Source organism: Vipera ursinii (assembly GCF_947247035.1).
Source record: "Vipera ursinii genome assembly, chromosome: 6".
In the NCBI taxonomy this organism is placed as follows: domain Eukaryota; kingdom Metazoa; phylum Chordata; class Lepidosauria; order Squamata; family Viperidae; genus Vipera; species Vipera ursinii.
In genome coordinates this window covers 89,743,511-89,762,759 of record NC_139515.1, presented here as the reverse complement: position 1 = coordinate 89,762,759, position 19,249 = coordinate 89,743,511, and the positions used below count along the sequence as shown (strand labels likewise).

Genomic DNA, 19,249 nt, shown 5'->3' with positions numbered 1-19,249 from the left:
AGAGCAGAGGCTGACGCGTGCCGCTTTAAAATGAGCAAGACAAGTACAAGAGCAAGACCAGCAGAAGTTTATGGAACTCTCAAAGCGTACTTACAGTGAAGCTGTGGGAGGAGCGCGGCCCAAAGAAAATATAGGGGCTATCGAAGATGTGCTCCAAAAGCTTCGGGGCGCCACGCATGGGGACTAAATTTTTAACCTGGAATGTTAATGGATTAAACTCACCACAGAAGAGAAAGAAAGTTTTTCATTATTTAAAACAATTTAAGATTGATGTTATATGTTTGCAAGAAACGCATATTAGGGTTATGGACCAAAAGTATTTATCGAACTCAAGGCTGGGCACGCAATTTGTTGCTTCTGCGATGAATAAGAAAAATGGAGTGGTTGTCTACGTTAAAAGTACTTTAACAACGGAATTAATTGAAGTAGATTAACAAGGAAGATATGTTATGATAGATTTGCTGTTAGAAGGTAAAAAAACGCTTCTAGTTGGACTGTATGCTCCTAATCAACAACAAGCTGATTTTTTTAGTTTACTTCATACAAAGCTTACTCAATTGGATTACAAATCGTTTATTTTTATGGGGGACTGGAATGGTGTTTTGGACGTACAGATGGATAAGGCTGGTTCTTTTAAGCGTGTTCCGAGTCATGCCAGATTGCCTAAATCTTTTTTTGAAATGAAGGACGATTTGGAACTGTGAGATATCTGGCGTGACACACACCTACATGAAAAGGATTATACTTTTTTTTCTGACAGACATCAATCTTTTTCCAGGATTGATTTTATTTTGCTGACTAATGATTTTTTTTCTAGGATTAAGAAGGTAAAGATCTGTGCAAGAACTATTTCGGACCATAGTCCAGTTTGGTTAGAGATCAATAAGGACAATAGAGACAGGCGCTCGTGGCGCGTAAATGAGAATTTGTTTAGAAATCAGAGAAATGTGGAAGAATGTAAACAGCAGATGAAGGATTTTTTTGAAATTAATATGAATAAGGATACTTCTATGGACATGGTTTGGGATGCTAGCAAGGCCTACATGAGAGGGGTGTTGATATATATGAATAACAAATACAGACGTACTTTGGAAGCCAGAAGGAAAGAATTGGAGAATGAAATTAGGGAAAAAGAAAAGGCCTTAATTTTGAACCCATTGGATGTGAAGATTAAGGAGGTTATTAAGCTATTAAGAGGACAATTTGACAAATTGATGGCTGATCAAGTGGCAACCAATTTGCGGTTTGCTAGGCATAATACTTTTTGCAATGCTAATAAGCCGGGTAGATGGCTAGCTTACAGACTAAGGAAAAAGCAAAGGGCTTCTAATATAGACAAAATTGAACATAAGGGAAAGGTTGTGTTTCAACAGGATCTTATTAAGGAAGCCTTTGTGGATTTTTATTCTAAATTATATGCTAAGGAGAAGATTAATGAAAAAGACATTGATGTGTATTTGGAGAATGCTAGCATCCCGGTTCTTACGCAGGCACAAAAAGAGGGGATTAACCAATTGATAACAGAAGAAGAAATTCTTATAGCAATTAAGGAATTGAAGGTGGATAAAGCGCCAGGTACGGATGGTTTGACTGCGATTTACTACAAAAATTTACAATTGGAGTTTGATAAAGCCGTTAAAGGAACTGTTCCAGACAATTCAGAGAGGGGGAAAGGTGCCTCCGTCTTGGAGAACTGCTTTTATCTCTCTGATTCCGAAGGAAGATCAAGATGCTACCCAAATAAAAAATTATAGACCGATATCACTTTTAAATACAGATTACAAGATATTTGCTAAGGTGTTGGCCAACAGATTGATGAGGGTTCTGCAACAGGTGATTCATGGGGATCAAACTGGGTTTATTAGTGGTAGGCAAATGAAAAACAATGTCAGGCATATAGTTGATGTGTTAGAGTTTTTGGAAAGGAACAACCAGATCCCTGCGGCGCTAATTTTTTTAGATGCTGAAAAAGCTTTTGATCAATTGAATTGGCAATTTTTGATGAAAGTTTTAGATAAAATGAATTTTGGGGATAAATTTTTGCAACCAATTAGGGCATTATATCAAAAACAAACTGCCCGAATAATAGTTAACAATAGTTTGACTGAAGCATGTAATATTGAGAAGGGCACAAGGCAAGGGTGTCCGTTATCGCCTTTACTATTTGTGTTAACACTGGAGATATTACTGGTAAAAATACGGAATTCGGAAAGAATTAAGGGAATACAAATTAGAGATCAGGATTATAGATTGAGAGCGTTCGCAGATGATATGGTTGTTACGGTGACCCAGCCGGAGAACTCTGTTGTGGACCTGATGGAGATAATAATGCAATATGGGAAGGTTTCTGGATTTAAAGTTAATGCACAAAAAACTAAAATTCTGGCCAAAAATATGACAGTATCGCAAAAGGCTCTTTTAGAAGGATTAACTGGATTTGAGATTGCTAAAAGGGTCAAATATTTGGGGGTCTTCTTGTCACCCTCTAATACAAAGTTATATAAAAATAACTATGAAAAATTATGGGGAAAAATTCAAAAAGAAATGGAGAGTTGGGAAAAATTGCAATTGTCTTTGCTGGGAAGAATCGCAGCAGTGAAAATGAATGTCCTGCCTAAATTTTTATTTTTATTTCAAATGATACCGGTTCTTAAGAAAGATTCTAATTTGGAGGAATGGCAGAGAGGTATCAATAAATTTGTTTGGGCAGGGAAAAGGCCACGAGTTAAACTTAAGATTATGCAGGATACTCGTGAAAGAGGTGGTCTCAAAATGCCCAATCTTAAATTATATTATGAAGCTGCTGCGTTAGCAGGAATAAGTGATTGGATTAATCTGACACAAGAGAGATTATTAAATCTTGAGGGCCATGACTTGTTATTTGGCTGGCATGCATATTTGTTGTATGATAAGAAGGTAGATAATGTGTTTAAAGTGCATATTTTAAGACAGGCATTGTTGAGAGTTTGGAAGAAGTATAGACATAAGTTAGATTACAAGATGCCATTGTGGGCAATTCCAAAACACGCAATAGAAAACATAAAGGTTGGCTTCAAACATGATGTGACTACGTATAAGGAGATTTTAAGCTTGGAAAGAAATGTCTGGTGTTTAAAGCCATACAACCTCTTGCGAGATGAGAAGATTGTTCAAACTTGGTTTCAATATACCCAGTTACGGGCCAGGTGGAAAGAAGATCAGAAAACTGGTTTTGCAATGACTGACGAAAATTTGATAAAGCAAATTAGAAATCAGGGTCCAGCACATATCAAACGAATATATCTTGCATTGATAGAAATTGACTCAGAAACAGAACTTGTTAAAGATTGTATGATAAAATGGGCCCAGAATATCCAAGAAGTTATTACAATGGACACGTGGGAAAAGATCTGGGTGAGGAACGTAAAATTTACACAAGCTCAAAACCTAAGAGAGAACTTTTATAAAATGTTTTATAGATGGCATTTAGATCCTAAAAAGCTTGCAAGTATGTATCCGAGCTATCAGCCAAAATGTTGGAAGTGTGGTGGCAAAGATGCAACATATTTTCATATATGGTGGACTTGTAAAAAGGTTAAGGCTTTTTGGATAAAAATCTGGTGGAATATGCAGAAGATCTTCAAGCAAAGGATAAAGTTTTGTCCGCAATTGTTTTTGTTGGGTATAATTACAGATGCTACTGTTGTGGACATCAAGTTGATGTTGAATTTAATTACGGCAGCAAGACTTTTAATAGGTCAATATTGGAAGAAGGAGGAACTGCCGACCATAGAAGAATGGACTCTAAAGGTTTCTGACCTGGCGAAAATGGCAAAGATCTCGGCTTACCTGAAAGATCATTCGCAAGAACGTTATATTATGGAGTGGAAAAAATGGATTGATTATATCCAGAACAAATATGGGACCAAAAAGTTTCATTTAGCATTTGAATAAGTCTTCCTTTCTTTTTTCTATTTTCTTTCTTTTTATATGTAATATTAATATTGTTTGTAGTTATCTTATATGAGCTAGAGAGCGATAGATTTAAGAGTTTATTGTTGTTAGCATAGGGATGTCTATGATTGTTCTTTGTTTTTATACCCTGTACTTAGCTCTGGGAAGTCGGGGGGGGGGGGGAAGGGGGGGAAAGGGGGGGAGGGGTAGGGAGGGATAGGTAGGGGGGAGGAGGGATTGTTAAAGATAAAATGTATTTTAAAACTTTTCAATAAAAAAAAAGAAGCTTCTCCAGTTCTGAAGGACGGAAAAACCTCTCCAGAACCGAAGAAGCCTCTTGGGCGAGAAGTGAAATATCTGCAAGGAAAAACCAAGAAAGTCCAGTTGCCTTTTGAATAAGCGCCTTCAGGATTACGGTGAATTATTTTTAAAACGCCCAATACAAATGATGAGTAAAATTATGAATAAAATTAAATTTTCTACAAGTGGTTACTAGATTGGCTAAGCCTATATTTAGATCATTTAGCCATTGGGCAGCACTGCCCTTGAGGTGATGTAGTTCTTACAGGGCTCCAGGGCGCCGTCACAATAGGAGGCAAACTTTGTGGCCTGTTCCCACAGCATCGGCATCAACCAAGCCCCGCTCTGGATTTCCAAGGTTGGCACCGGGCGTGGCTGCTCTGGGTCCGGCTGAGCGCTGCCCAGTTTCTCCTCGGGAGATCAGAGACAGAGCGGGGGGGAGTTGTACTGGGTCAGACACCAATTTAAACAAATCTGGGTTAAAAGTCGCCCATTCCTGGCGCTGGGCTTATCTCAGAGTCAAAAACTTCTCTAATTGCTGTCCTGGTTTCCGTGGCGAGTTCCGAGATTCGGGTCTGGGTGTTTGATCCTGGCAGTCCTCGTGCGTAGATAATCATCCTCTGGCCTCCCATTTCTGCCCATCCTTTTTAAGGCTGATTGTCTTCTTCCAGCTTACGGGATGGCTTGGTTGACGCCATGTTCTGAGCCAATAGCGGTAGCCCTTAGACATATACCGCTTTACATGGCTTTACAGCCCTCTCTAGGCGGTTTACGGAGTGAGCATCTTGCCCCCCCCCCAGAATCCAGGTCCTCATTTGACCGACCTCGGAAGGACGGAAGGCGGTGTCCACCTTGAGCCGGTCAGGATCGAACTGCCCAACTGCTGGCAGCCGGCAGTGGGCAGAATTAGCTGCAGTCCCGCCTTCTAACCACAGCGCCATCCAGGCTGTGCCAGAAGGAGCCCTGGCATGGCGCTTAACACGGGTTCTCCCTGCTCTGGCATGCCTGGCTGGCCGTCCCTTCTCCCGAGCCCCACATTGGCCTCCCCTGGGGAAGAGGCTGAGGTGGCCCTGTTGCGAGGGCTCTCCCTCCCTGCCTGCCCCTCTCTGCAGATTGCCACCACGAGGAAGCTGACCGTCCACCTGAGGCCTCCGGCCACCTGTGACCTGGAAATCAGCCTGCAAGGCATCAAGCTCACGCTGACCGTCAACGAATACAGTCAGGAGGAAGAGGTGAGGGTCTGCCCTGGGGAGGAGGCGAGGGGGCCACTGGAAGGGGAGGGGGGTCCCACCTCGTGCAGCTGCAGTCTCGGCTCTACCTGTCTTCCTGCTCACCTGCTCGGAGGGAAGAGTTAGTTCAGTTGTTGGGGAAATCGGGGTGTGTGTTAATGTGTTGTGCAAACTCTGTTTCGGTCACCCCTAAATGTTGGTTAACTTGTTAACCAGGTGAAGCGGGCTGCGGGACGGCCTGGACTGAGGCCAGGAGGGTGCAGCCATTGTGCTCCGGCCGGTGGGAGGGCAGGATCAGACTTAGGGCGATGCCCGTCACCTTGCCCCTGGCCAGGCCTAGGCCAGCTGCCTGGAGAGGAGGGGAAAACCTTTGATGGGGGGGGTAGCCAGCAGCTGCTCTTTGCCCTCCCCACAGATGGCCTGGATTCCCTCCCTCTGCCACCTCTTTGCCCCAGAGATGCCAGGGGCAGAGGTAGGGCTGTGCCCAGAATTATCCTGGGCACCATTTTAAAGGCTTTGGGGCACAAGACTGACCGGCTGTAATGCTGGTGGGGCCCCTAATGTCCGTGTCCAACTCCACGGATGGCAGGGGCACAGAGCCTCTGAGTGGGCACGAGGGCCAGGTCAGCGACTCTGGAAAGGCCCGGCTGCTCAGGGCTGGTCAGGGGCGGCTGGCACGGCTGATGTCAAGTTTCCGACGTCTGGCTTTTCAAGTGACTCTGAGGCATCGTTTACCTTAAAAGTCCTTTACTAGCCTAATACTCGCTGCCTCCCTCCTAGTTGGAGCGCTGCAGCCATTTCTTCCAGATGAAGAACGTCTCCTTCTGCGGCTGCCACCCTCGCAATAGCTGGTGAGTGGCTCCTTCTCGGAAGGGGTGCCCGCTTGGGAGGGCACGTGCTGAATTGGCAGGTTCCCCCCCCCGGGAGGGAAGTGCACCAGTGTGTGCGGGGGGGGGCAGCTCTCTTTGCAAATGGGCCACTGGAGCCCTCTTGTGGGTCTGGGGCCCCACCCTTGGCAGCTGCCCTGCCTGCTCGGCCTCACCTGCGGCTGGTCTTCCCTTGCAGCTATTTTGGGTTCATCACCAAGCACCCCTTTCTCAGCCGTTTTGCCTGCCACGTCTTCGTTTCGCAGGAGTCCATGCGGCCCGTGGCCGAGTGCGTTGGGTAAGCGGGGGCGGGAGGGAGGAGGCCCTGCTGCGGCAACGTTGGTGCAACCCAAGAAGGCAGAGAGTGGCCCAAAGAGCAGCTGGCACCCCCCCTCCGCGGGGCAGAGCAACCCTTCGGGCTGGGAGGAGCCTGATTGGCACGACGGACCCTAAGTGGCCGGACCAAGTGCCAGGGGCCCGGCGGCCTCCAGTCTCAGGGGGCAGACGGCTGAGCGGCAATCCTGCCCCTTCCCCTCCTTTGCTGGGGGAGCCAGTGGGGGTGGGCTGGGCGAAGGCGCATCAGGATGTGGCTGTGCCCTGTAGAGAGGTGAGGCGGGGTCCCGGGCATCTTGGGCATGCAGAGAGATCCCCCAGGCAGGGGTCTGGATAGTAGCAGCAGCAGCAGCCCCTCCTAGGGCACCCTAGGGCACAAGGGCAGCCCCCCTCGCCTTGGGGCACTGCTGGGACCTGGCCTGAGCTAGGCACGACCGCAAGGGGCATCCCTGGCGCGGGTGAAAGCGGGTGCCGTGGGGAGGCCCTCCGTGGGTCCTGTGGACATATTGCGCCAAGCTGCAGTTCCCCCTCTGTGTTGGTGGGGGGAGTTTGGTCTCCTTGAAAGAAAGGGGGGATTAGGGGAGCCTGGAGGTGGGCGTACCTGTGCGCTCTCCCCTTTCTCTTGGGGGGTTCCTAGCTAAGTGGGGGAGGGCAGGCATACGTGGCCTCCTCCCCCACTGACCAGGGGTACTAACTCAGCTCTTCCTCCTCTTTGTAGCCGCGCCTTTCAGGAATACTACCAGGAGCATCTTGAGTTTGCTTGCCCCACAGAAGACATTTACCTGGAGTAGGACGTGAGCTGGAGGGTAGCCCCCGCCGCCCCCCGGTTTCACGCCCCTCCAGAGAGACGGGCCCACGACTTCCCTGCACGAGTGGGACCCAGCACTGGGGGCTTGGGGGGCCCAGGCGGTCTGGTGGGCATCTTGCCCTCTCTCTCCTCCCTCTCCCCTTTCCCCAATTATCCCCCAGCCCCCCACCCCCCAGCGTGGCCAGGGGGCAGCCAGAGGGCGCTTCGCAGGGAGGAAATGGGGGGGCTGTAGGACCCCTTAGGACCCTGAGAAGCAATAGCTTTCCTGCTTGTTTTTTTTGGGGGGGGGCTTCCCAAGAATGATGGCCTTTGTATGAGGTCCTTTGTTTGGGCTGGAAGGAAGGCTGGGAGGGGGGACGGGCAAGCAGAGATGGCTCCTCCCTCAGAGAAGGCTTGTCTGCGGAAAGGCTCCCACCTGCCAACCACCCTTCATTCCTCCTTGTGGGGGAGGGCAAGGACACTGTGTGCCTCCCCCATTCTGCTCCCCACCTCCCTGCTCTGCTTGGCCTCGCTGCTCTGGCTCCCCCTCCCCTCCAGTAAGTCGGTTTTTCAGGAAGAGGGGCTGTATGTGTGCACACACCCATCACTTACCACAGGACTGACCTCCCCCCCCACAGCTGAGTTGGGGGGAGTGCTAGATAGCACCCCGCATGCTGCATGGCAGCTGGGAGCTCAGAGGGCCATTCTGCACGCAGCTCCTTGGCGGAAGTGGGGAAATGGGGGTCCACCTGTTGGGGGGGGGAGGGCTCCACTTCTGGTGGTGGGGGGAGAGGAGGTGAGCAACATCGCAGGACTATTTCACTCATCACCATTTGCAGAGACCCAAGGAGCCCCACGCTAGTTTTGTTGGCTGAACCCAGGACACTGGTAGAGGGTCAGCCTGGCTGCAGGCCTCTCGGCAGACCCCCTCCCCGCCTCTCTTCTCTGCCCCCCCTTGCCCCTGCTGTGCCTGGTGAACGCATCCGCTTGCCAGCCCGCCTGCCTCGGCTCAGTCCGGGCTGAGCGATTAGTGCCCACCGCTGTCTGTTCACGTAACGATATTTATCTGTAACTTCACCAACCAGGAGCAGCGAATTGTACAAACCTGAATAGGGGCCCTCCCTACTCACTGCCTCGTCATGAGTTGGACTTTCAATAAAATATATGCTTGGTGTCACCCCGTGGCTGTGTGATTGGGGCATCTGGGGTGAGCTCCTGCGCGTGCCGGCGTGCATACATGTGGCCTGGAGAGAAAAACATACGAAGAACAGAGACGCAGGAGCTGGGTAGGGCCCATCTCGAGAAAAGAAGGACCGGGGGGGGGGAGGACACAGGACAGCAGTCTTCCACTATTTGAGGGGCTGCCACAAAGAAGGGGGGGGCGGTGTTTCAGCCTATTTTCCAAAGCACCTGAGGGCAGGCCCATAAACAATGGAAAATAATCCAGGAGAAATCCAACTGGGAATTAAGAAGTTTCCTGACAGTGAGAACGACTAACCGGTGGAAACAAAGTTGCCTCCAGAAGTTGTGACGTTTTGAAGGAGAGACAGGACGGCCACCTGTCTGAAATGGCGTAGGGTCTCCTGCCTGTGCAGGGGGCTGGACACTCCTTCAACAGGCCAGCCTAGGGGGCTTCTGAATGACCCCAAATGGCCAGATGGCAGAAGCCGGCCTCCTCTGGCATGTCTGGGAACGGCCAGGCACGAGGTCTCCCAGGTCGGAGTGGTGGAAAGGCGGGGGAGAGGGAGGACACGGGGACGGCACCATGGCCTGGGCCCGGCTGAGCCGAGAGTCCCAACGCGCGGCTCAGCAGGCGCGCGCTGGCTGGCTCCCCACGGCCCTGGCTTAGCGGTGCCTTTGAACTGCAGCTGTGCAGGGCAAAGCATGGATACCCATGCAGGTGGCCTCCACCTTATGGCTGCAAGTAGGTCGTCATTAAGCAAGGCAGTTGTGAAGTGAGTCACACCCAGTTTTATGATCTTTTTGCCACAACTGTTAAAACAAATCTCTGCAATTGGTAGTTGGCCGGAAGCCTCAAATGGCAATCGTGTGACACACACACCCAGGACGCTGCAACCGTCGTAAGTACATGCTGGTTACCAAACGCCTGAACTTGGCCACGTGACCTTGGGGACGCTCCACGGTCATAAGTGTGAGAACCGGTCATAAGTTAATTTTTACAGTGCTTTGGCAACTTTGAACGGTCACTAAACCAGTGGATGTAAGTTGAGAACTATCTGTACCGCCACAGCATTGAATCCCTCCTGTCAAAACTGCCCCCTCCCTGCCAGCCTGCCATGGACCCTGGGGGGGGGGGGGAAGGAAGCCGGGTGGGCCAGAGGGAAAAAGGGAACCGAAGTGTCAGAACACACGCACACGCACACACGTGCAGCCTTCCAGGTCGCTTCTCTGGGTGAGGGAGGCCACTGTGCAGAGCGGCCCTTTCCAAAAACGTCTCTTTTGAACCCGATTGGGCAAGGAGAGGGACCCAACGGGAAGGGCCCAAGGGGGGAAAGTTAACTGGAGAAAGTCTGGCGTAAACTCTCAGTCCTGGCTCTGCCCTACTGTAATTTACTTATTATAGTAAAATATCCCTTTCTCAACAATCGGAGTTAAGGACCGTTCTTACTTAGAAGCCCACCTCTAAATAGTGCCAATGACCAAACAACAGCCCAGTGATTTCTTATAAATTTATTACATAATAATAATAATAATAGTAATAATAATAATAATAATAATATAAGAAACATAGATCTCTGTGTGTAGTGAGGGGGGCATTATCACAACATCGGGTCAGGAGGGGAGTTGGCCAGGCCTCCCTTATTCTGCAGATGGACTTCCTCAGGAAATCGGTATAAAATAAGGGGTGATGTCAAACTGACCCTGTCAATTAATAAACCTTCAGCCAAACCAAGGGGGGGGAGCAGCAGAGGGGGGGGCATGAGGTGGGGACAGATGGGGGTTGAGACCGCAAGCCTCGTCCGTGTGCGTTTTGTCCTGGGACGCAGAGCTGGGAGCCCTGCGTTTCTGGCCCCTCCAGGCAGCAACTGCTGGAGCTCCTGGCCCTTTGGTGGGGGGGGGACAGAGGTCCCTGCCTGTTTCCAAAGCCCGGAGAGGCAAATGGGTGCCTCGGGGGGGGGGGAATTAAAGGACTGCATCAAGACCTCGACGAAAAACCAGCAACCCTAAGAAAATCCCAAAGCAAAACCTCGTGACCCAACTTTATCCAGCAGGTAACAAAAGTCATTGAGAAGTCATGAGAAAAACCACAGTTGCTCCGGGGCAGCCGAGGCTCACGCCTGGTGGGGAGGGTCTCAGGAGGACTCCCCCCTCCCAGGAGCCCCGCCGGCCTTCTCTGGCATGGCTTTGGGAATGGAGGAAGAGGTTTGCCGGGAGGACCTAGAGGACGGGCGGAGGCCAAGTGGGTGAGATCTGAACCAGGGACGGGCAAGCCGGCGCATGCGAGCGGCGTGCTTCGCTCCAGCTGGGGAGGGTCGGCGGCCTGGATGCCAAGGCCAGGGACGCCGAGAGGGGCACAAGCGGGTCCTTCTTGCCAAGCAGCCAGTTTAAGCGCGGCGGGAGAGGAGGGTGGCCATCACCCCGCCTCCCGTGGCAGCCAGGGAAGCGAAGGCAGAAGCGGACAAGGGAGGGTGCCAAGCGGGGTGTGACTCGCACTGGGGTCTGGGGTGCTGCGGGGGAAGGAGTTGAGCGTTTTCACAAAGGGGTGAGCCAGCAGCTGGCCGGACAGGCAGCCCAGGCCTTCTTCCCTGCTGCCTCCCCTTCTTGCGCTGGAGGTCCGGTCCCCTTGCAAAGCTGAACCACAAGGAAGAGGATGCTGTGGCTTTTCCGTGGACTGCCGTGGCTGTGCCCTCCCTCAACGGTGGCTGCTTCTCCTCTGGAGAGTTGCAGCCGCCCCTTCCCTGCTCTGTGCAGCCAATTCTTTGAATTTACTTTTAAGGATCGAGGTACCAGATCAAAGTGGGGACCTTCCCTGCCTCTTGCTGGGGACCCAGTGGGTGGGTCGCTCTGCTTCGGCCCTTCGGGGGAGCGACTGGGAAGGTCCTCGCCTGCTGCAGACCCCCCCCCCGAGCTGCGGGACATCAAGCGGGGCTATTTTTCGTATTTTGGAAAGCCTGGGGGGGTGGGTCCAAGGGGTTGTTTCCACCCTACCTGGCACAAGAGTACATTGGCCGTTTCCCTGGAGGACAACCTTCCCCAACCTGGTGCCCTCCGAGCACGTCGGGCTTCCAATCCTCTCTCTGCAGGCCGGCAGGGAGCCCTCTGGGTCCGGCCCAGGGCCAAGGGGGCGACCCTGCTCTGGGGACGCTTCCTGGCGCCGCTGGGCTCTCGGCTGGGCTGGGGAGGGGCTTCCCGCCCCCGTCAGCGCAGCCCGTTCCGCCCCCAGCCCGCTGCACGGACGGAGCCTCCGTCTGAAAGACGAGGGGCTCGCGAAGAGGGGAGCGTCTCCCCGCGGGGAATTAGAAACACGAGCTGCGTTGCTCCCGGGGTGCCGCGAGGCGTCTTTGCACACAACCCTCCGCGCACGGCGGTCCATCAAGGTTAGGCGGCCTCGCTGCACAGTCCGTGGTCCCCCACCCATTACCGGGAGAGGGGGCCCCCAAAGTAGGGGGCTGGCTTTGAGGAAAGCAGGTGTTGGGCTTCCGCCTGTATTTCGAGCACTGGCCTTTGTTTGGGGGGGCGGGGGGAGAGGAGGGATTCTGTCTCAGAGGAAGAGGCTCGAGCGGTTCCTTGCCAAAGCCGGCCCTTGGGAGGTCGGGGGTCTCAGGCTGCCCTTGCCTTCGCCTGGCCTACCACAGCCAAGGGGCCCAAGGGGGCGCCTCGGCATCAGGAGTGGGCCGGGCTCCGCGGTCCCTCGTGGGATGCCTGCCGTCGGGACTTAGCCGTGGTGGCCCCGTTCCGGTCAGCCGAGGCCTCCGGGGCGTACTGGGGGCGTCACGCAGTGTTTGCGAACACAGTTACGGCTGCAGCTGCTTAGCGGGAGGGGCTGGTTGGCCCCCCACAGGTGAGGGGGGCTGCGTGGTCCTCCTTGACTGGCAGGAGAGCAAAAGCATATCCTGCGCCCCTCGGGGGGAGGGGAGCCAAGCGCCGGGGAGGGGGCTCCCCGATCAAAAGGAGGCCTCCAGCTTTCCCAGTCCCGAAGCGAACTTCCTGCAGACGAGGGGGGGGGGAGACAAAGAGGGGTCTGCAGTCTTCGGGCCTCCGCGGGGAGGAGGCCGGGCAGGCGGGCAGACGCGTCTCCTCTGGTCCCAGAAACAGCTGCGCAAGGGACGGAGACACCGAATCCACGGATCGTGGAGCGGAGAAAGCGCCTGCCTCACGTGGGCACGGGTCTTGGGCAGCCTGATATACCTCCCTGGCCTTGGGATGAAAACGGGGGGGGCCTAGGGGCCATTCCGGGGCAGAGCTTGAGGGGGGGGGACCCTCGCTTTCTGCCCACCGCAGCCCCAACGAGCCAATGCCGGCAGTTAGAAGAATCAGGGAGGGGGAAGGTTACATGTTTCTTTGGGCCTCCGAGACCCCCCCCCAAAGAGGAGGGCCAGAGACCCCCACTCTCCGGAGAGGGGCAGAAACACTCTCCTCCTGAACGCTTAAAAAAACCTTTTGAAATCCAGGTGGGATTGGCTGTTATTTATGAGGACCCGGTTTGATCTTGCCTGTCTTTGATATTTGCATTTTCCTTCTTTGGCATCTGCTGTTGGGGGCAGCTACACGCCCTTCCCCACCTGAGGGGCTCTCCCGGAGGGGGAGAGCCAGTTTGCTGGGTTGGGCCCACAGAGCAATCCTTAAAGATGGGAGGGGCAGAAAGGCGGGTCAGTCGTGAAGCCAGGAGGCAGCCCAGAAGGAAGGACCCAGAGGGGCCCCTTCAAAGGGCCCGGAGATGCTTCCCCCCCCCGGGAAAAGGGCCTTTCCTGGCCCGCTTTGTAAAAGTGGGACAAAAGGACTTTTTAAGAAGAGACTGACAGCCGCTTGTCTGAAACGGTAGAGGCTCCCCTGCTTGAGCAGCGGGTTGGACTAGAAGACCTTAGGGGGTCCTTTTAACTCTTGTTGTTCTGCAAAAGGTGCCAAGGGCTGGGCGTGCGCAGCTGATGGGGGGCGCACAAGGTCCCCAGTGGGGTTTGCTTTCTGAGAAGCTGTCCCCAACACACCACAGTAGCTGGGGATGATGGGAATTGCAGCCTGACACGGTTGGAGAGCACCAGATGTGGGGTTGCCCCTGCATTTGCTTCGTTTAAAACTGCTTTATCACCGAGTTTGTGGGTGACGTTCATTGCTTTAAAATGGGCCTTCAAATTTTGGAATTGGAACATGGCTGGTTTTTCTCCTGCGACTGGGAAGATCTAAAATTGGGTAGTGCCACCATGGAGGATGCCTGTCCAGGGAGGGGCCTGGCCCCTCCTCTCCCACTTCCCTAAGGGGGATCAATTCTGGGAGAATGGATGAGAGGAATTGCAGAAAGGTCTGGTGACTTCTGGGCATTGCAGGTCAATGGATCCGGGAGGCCTGGCACGGCAAGAAGAGAGCATCCCCTCCAGGCTAAAATGGCCCCCTGCCGGGTTTTTCTTGGGCCTTCAAGCTGGCAGCCCCCTTGGGGAAAGAAGCCGTGCACTTGCCAGCCCCCCTGCCCTTCTACAGAGAAGAAGTTTGGACAAGTCCTTGGCAGGAAGCAGGTTTCTGTTGGAGATTTGTTAAAAATGGGGGAGGGGGAAGCTGGCAAAGGCCAGGCATCTATGAGGGTGAGTGAGGGTCCCCCTCTTCTTCCCTCTAGCACCAGAAAATTTAGTGACCCTGCAAAGGAACTGGCCGGGCTGCCCTAGACGGAGGCTCTTGGTCTGACCCTTGGAGGTATCTGGCGCCCGTCTCTTTCCCATAGCCTGTTCCAGAGTCCCAGGCCTGCGACCCCTCTGGGTCTGGGGAGTGGCCACAAGGGGGGGAGGGGGCTCCTTCCAAGCACAGCCTGGCTCAGCCTCCCCCGTCCCCCCCAGTCGCATCTAGGTTGAGGCGCTCTGCTCTGGGATGGCTGGGCAGCCACGTCCAGGCTGGATGGTGGGGCGGGAAAACAGCCGCTCCGTTTTGGGGTAGCCACAGAGATCCGGGAGGCTCCGGCGGCACCTTTGGACCCATTCTTATCTTAAGGTTATATCTTCAGAATAAAAATGGGCTCAGGTACCGCCGGGTCTCCTCCGATTTTAGGCCAGGGCTATAGGGAGCGAACCGCCCCCCCCCCAGGAGCAGAAGGTTGAGGGCAGGGAGGCCACGGGTGACCAGGGCTCAGCTCTTTGGCCTCTGAAGGAAAAGCCCAGGATGGGGACAGACCAGGGGGGACCCGAGACTGCCCCCAGCTGGCAACCCCTCAGGACTGCCGTTCCTTCCCCGGGACCCGGGCTCTGCAAAGTGTTGGGGACCCCTGCCCTTTGTGATGGTTATGGGTGCAGCAGCTCCGCGGCTTGGGCTCCCTGGCCAGAGGGGTGGGGGGAAGGCTAACGGTTCCTTCCAGTCTGCAATTCTCTGCTCTTCCCCGTGAAAGCTTGGGCAAGGAGAAGACCATTTTGATTGTGTGTGTGTGTGTCGAAGGGGGGGAGCAGCTACTCCGGTCAGGGCCCGTCCAGCAAGAATGGAAGACTTCACACGTTCCCGAGAAGCCAGTGCAATGTTGCCTTTTTTTGTGTTGTTTCCTCCCCAAATCTTTAAAATCCAGAACATCTAAAAGGAACTTTAAAAAGATTCTCTCTCCCCCCCCGCCACATTCATTCCGTCACTAAAAACTCCCACAAGCATTGCAGGAAGGAGCCCCCAGGCCCCCCTCCTCCCCCCCAGCAAGACAGAGCTTCAGTCAACCGTAACTAAACAAAGTGGCTATAGATATAGATATATAGGTATTTGTTCTTCCCCCCCCCCTTTTCAAATATATAGCTGATTAAAAAGATGCAAAAAGGAGTGGCTAGGACAGAGAGGTGGGTGGGATCCTGTGTTGGGCATCCTCTCCTTGGGGTCCCCAAACCCACAGAAATGCAGAGAGATTAAGAGACCCCCTTCGACGTGTCCCGCACCCCAAAGCCAAACGAGGCCTCCCCCCTCCCCACGAAGGCTGGCAAAGCAGCAGCTGCCGGATCCACCCTTCGCCTCGCTTTGCGCCCCAAGCATGCTTCGATCCATGCGACATCAGTCCCGCTCGCTCACTCGCGCGCCAGGGCACAGTCCTCCAGACGGCAGCGCCTGTTCTCCACGGGGTGCCTCTCCTGGTCTCCTCCTCCTGGCCCTGCTGGGTCCTGGTGGGTGGGGGTAGGAAGTGGGATGGATGGGGACCCTACTGACCGGTGTTCCCACTTCTGCCCCTTGACCTCTCTTAGGAGCTCCTGCTGACCTTCACAGGGGGAATTCCTCCAGCAGCAGTCGCTTGGGTGCCAGCGAGGCTCCCTGCGGCCAACGCACAGAGCCCCTCCCCCCAAAGCCCCCACTGGCCCGTCAGCATCTGCCTTCTGAAGGCCGAATGCAACGCAAGCAGCCGCAGCACCACAACGTACAAATACTGCTAAGGCCCGGCTGGAGCCTTGCAACCCCAGCACAAGGACCCCCTTCCCATCTGAACGCCCCTCTGACCTCCGCTCGGGGCCCATGCCAGGCACTCCACGTGGGCAGGACACGCGACCGGGGTGTTCTCCAAGAGGGGAGCGCCTCTCCTTCCCCAGAACCGCCTGTCCTGCAGTGACTCTCTTGGGGAGGGGGTGAGCTTCTGTGGTCCATGCCTGTTCCCGAGGAAGGGAGTCTGCACCAGGGTGCCCGGGGCCCTGTGGGATGGGAGGGAGAGGAGGTGCCTGCCCACCTGCCGGCCCCCCGTCTTTCAGTGCAGAAGTTGGAGCAGGGCAGGAAGAGCATCCGGGGGGCTCCTGTCTACTGGCCTAGCAGGAACGGCCCCGCCTGCCCCTGAGTGACACGGCCCCGGGAGAGGAGCCCGGGACGCCGGGATGGTCAACTGTCTGCCAGCTGCTTGAGTGCCCGCTCAATGTTCATGCGGTGCCCCACCCGCGTCACCCCCAGCTCCACAAAGTCCTCCTTGGTCAAGGCGGGCAGGTGGGTGCCCTCAATTTCATTGTCCTCAAATTTGTCTCGATGCTCCACCAGGTTAATGCTCTCCAGCCAGTCCCCCACGTCGTATTTGTTCCAGAGCTGGAGGGGCTTCTGCATGAAGGGCCGCGGGGGGTGGAGGGAATGCAAGGGGGGCCCCGGGGAAGGGGAGGGGGAGGGGGAGCGGCTCCGGGCACTGACGCTGCGCACCACGAAGCGTACCTCCTTGGGTTCGTGTGGGATGGAGAGGCTGGAAGATTTGAGGATGGTGGGTGGGGTGAGCCCGTAGGGCCGGACGGTGCTCAGGGGGTCTGTCCTATCCAGGGCAGGCTTTACCGGACTGGGAGTGCGGCGGGTCACAGGGTAGCGGCTGCCAGGACGCACGGTGTAGGTGGTGCCGGAGCTGCGCTGGGAAATGGTGCTTAGTTCTCCTAAACTACTGAAAAGTCTGTGAAGACAGAGAGAGACAGAGGGAAAAGCAGTGGTGAGAGAGGCGCCAGACATAAGACGGGTGCACAGACACACATTCCCCACACAACCAGCAAGGCCACAGATTCTGCAGAACCCACAGGGGAGGCACCCCTGCCAAGCACCCCTCCTCGAGCTCTCCCACATGGGTCCTCCTGCGCAGGCTTCCCCTCCCAGACACCCTGCAGGCTGGTTGCATGGCTGACACTACCCAGGAACCGACACCCCCCTCCCCGCAGCTTTCCAAAGCTAAAATTAGCCTCCTAAGCCCCCCTTGGTCTTTAATTCCGGAGGCCCACAACCTTCCCCTGCAGCAGAGGTGGAGCTGGGGGGAGCAGGATCTCCGGGCAGAGAGAAACCTATCCTGAGGAGCACCAGGGGCGTTCGTCTAAAATGGTATGGGATTTCCTGCTCCAGCAGGAGGGTGGGCTAGAAGACCTCCAAGGTCCCTTCCGACTCTGTTATTCTCTTAAGGCTCCTTGGCTCAGCTTCAGACACGATGTCCCACGTAAGAATTCGCCTGCCTGGAAGGGAAGACTGGCTACTCTCACGTTGGGTGTTTTTCACCCACTCTGGAAACACCCAGGACTCCGGAAGCTTTGCTCAGGGTAGACCGAGGGGGAGTATTGGGGCAGTCAGCCTTTCCGAGAGAGGGGATTGTGTTCCTCCATGTGTAGACCGGGGGCCGCTTGAAGACTTGTGGACTTCAACTCCCAGAGCTGCTGGGATGCATGCTGGCTGGGGAATTCTGGGAGTTGAAGTCCACAAGTCTTCAAGTGGCCAGGAGAACCCCTGCTGTAGGCCATTTCCCTGTAGGAAACAAAAGGGTGTGGTGGAATCTGTAGCTGAAGTGTGTGCGGGGGTGGTATTAGAGAGACCATCTAGACTATCTGCAGAGGAGGGGGCAAAGGAGACCCAGCACTTCCCCCCCCCGCCCAATCCCTGGAGGGCTTATCTGGCAATTCTCAAGAGAGCCTGAATAAATCTGGTGAGATTACGAGAGAGCAGGTGAGAGGCAGTAAGGGAACTTCTCTTCTGGCTCCTTCGCCTGACAAGTGTGGCGCTCAAAGTGAAACGGTTCAGCCCAAAGGCAAACGGCTCTTTTCTCAGCCCCCCTTTCCCAGGGTTGTGAGCACGAGGAATGAGCGAGGGGTCGGGGTTGTGTCTGGCCTGCTGCTTTTGCTGACCAGGGAGGTGACCTTTCAGATTCCATCTTTCTGGACCTTCTTTTGAACCAGGAAGCTCTACTCGTCATCGCCTGCACTGGGAAATCCCTCTTCTTCCCGGCCATCTTGCCTGGGAACCCGTTAAGAGCCACCGTCTCCAGCGCGTCAGGGGGAAAAGATTAGTGACCTGTCCTGTTTCTGGGGCCGGAGGGCTGAAAGGCAGGCAGAACCTGGGCAGCTGACACCGCTCCAGGCACGAGGAGAACAATTCACCAGTGGAACGGAAGTTGCCTCCAGAAACTGCGGGTGCTCCCATCACTGGAGGCCTTTAGGAAAAGACTGGCAGCCACTGGTCTGAAATGGTACAGGGTTTCCTGTTTCAGCAGGGGGCTGGGCTAGAAGACCTCCGAGGTCCCTTCCAGCTCTATTCTGAATTGAATGTTTGAATTCTGTGAGTTGACATAGAAAAGGCCCAGCGGTTGGCAACTCCCCTGGTGCCGTCCGGTCCCTGGTGCGGAGGTGGCTCTGCCACCCAAGGGTCGATGGGAACCGCCTAAGAAGATGCACCGAAGGAGACTGAGCACGTGGGAGGAAGCCCACCTGGCTCCGGAATCTTCTCTCACACGTGAACAGCAGCAGCCAAGCAGAGCCTCGAGTACGAGAATCCTCCAGTGTGGATGAACGATCTAGGCTGAGGCCTTAGAAAGACAGCAGAGTTGCGTCCCTGATGTCTGACAGGATGTTTACAAAAATGTCCTGGACTTTGCTCGGTTCGCCTGCCCTGGACACCGGCTTCTCTTCACGTGCAGGAAGGAGGCAGGATGAAGTGACTACCAGCGGCTTCTAAGGAACTGGACTGCCCAGGATGGGGACGCGGGCATCTCCTCCTCCTCCTTTGTGATGAACTGCCTGGGGCCACCCTGTGCATTTTGTCCTGGCAATGAAACCAAGCTCTTCATGAGACCAGCTTTCCTCTTGATCAACAAGTGACCTTCAGACACGACGATGGCCTCCAGTTTTCCAAACTTTATAAAAAGCGACAGTCCTAGAGGAGAAGCATCAAGGCCACTAGTCTTCAAACCC

General features: G+C 54.4%; 2 protein-coding genes across 2 annotated transcripts in view; one reads left to right on the top strand and one right to left on the bottom strand.

Annotated features, from left to right (window-relative positions):
• The window catches only part of MAPK8IP2 (mitogen-activated protein kinase 8 interacting protein 2), a gene marked incomplete at its 5' end in the record, with an annotated part of 34,760 nt that extends 27,096 nt beyond the window's left edge, over positions 1-7,664 (top strand). Inside the window, 4 exons of the mRNA XM_083366084.1 lie at positions 5,346-5,465; positions 6,243-6,313; positions 6,528-6,626; positions 7,380-7,664. Coding sequence (XP_083222210.1) covers positions 5,346-5,465; positions 6,243-6,313; positions 6,528-6,626; positions 7,380-7,452 — 363 coding nt within the window. The 3' untranslated portion in view covers positions 7,453-7,664. The remainder of the gene's footprint in view (positions 1-5,345; positions 5,466-6,242; positions 6,314-6,527; positions 6,627-7,379) is intronic.
• An 8,772-nt stretch (positions 7,665-16,436) lies between these two features.
• The window catches only part of SHANK3 (SH3 and multiple ankyrin repeat domains 3), a gene marked incomplete at both ends in the record, with an annotated part of 484,200 nt that continues 481,387 nt past the window's right edge, over positions 16,437-19,249 (bottom strand). Inside the window, one exon of the mRNA XM_083365407.1 lies at positions 16,437-16,980. Within this exon, the coding sequence (XP_083221533.1) occupies positions 16,437-16,980 (544 nt within the window). The remainder of the gene's footprint in view (positions 16,981-19,249) is intronic.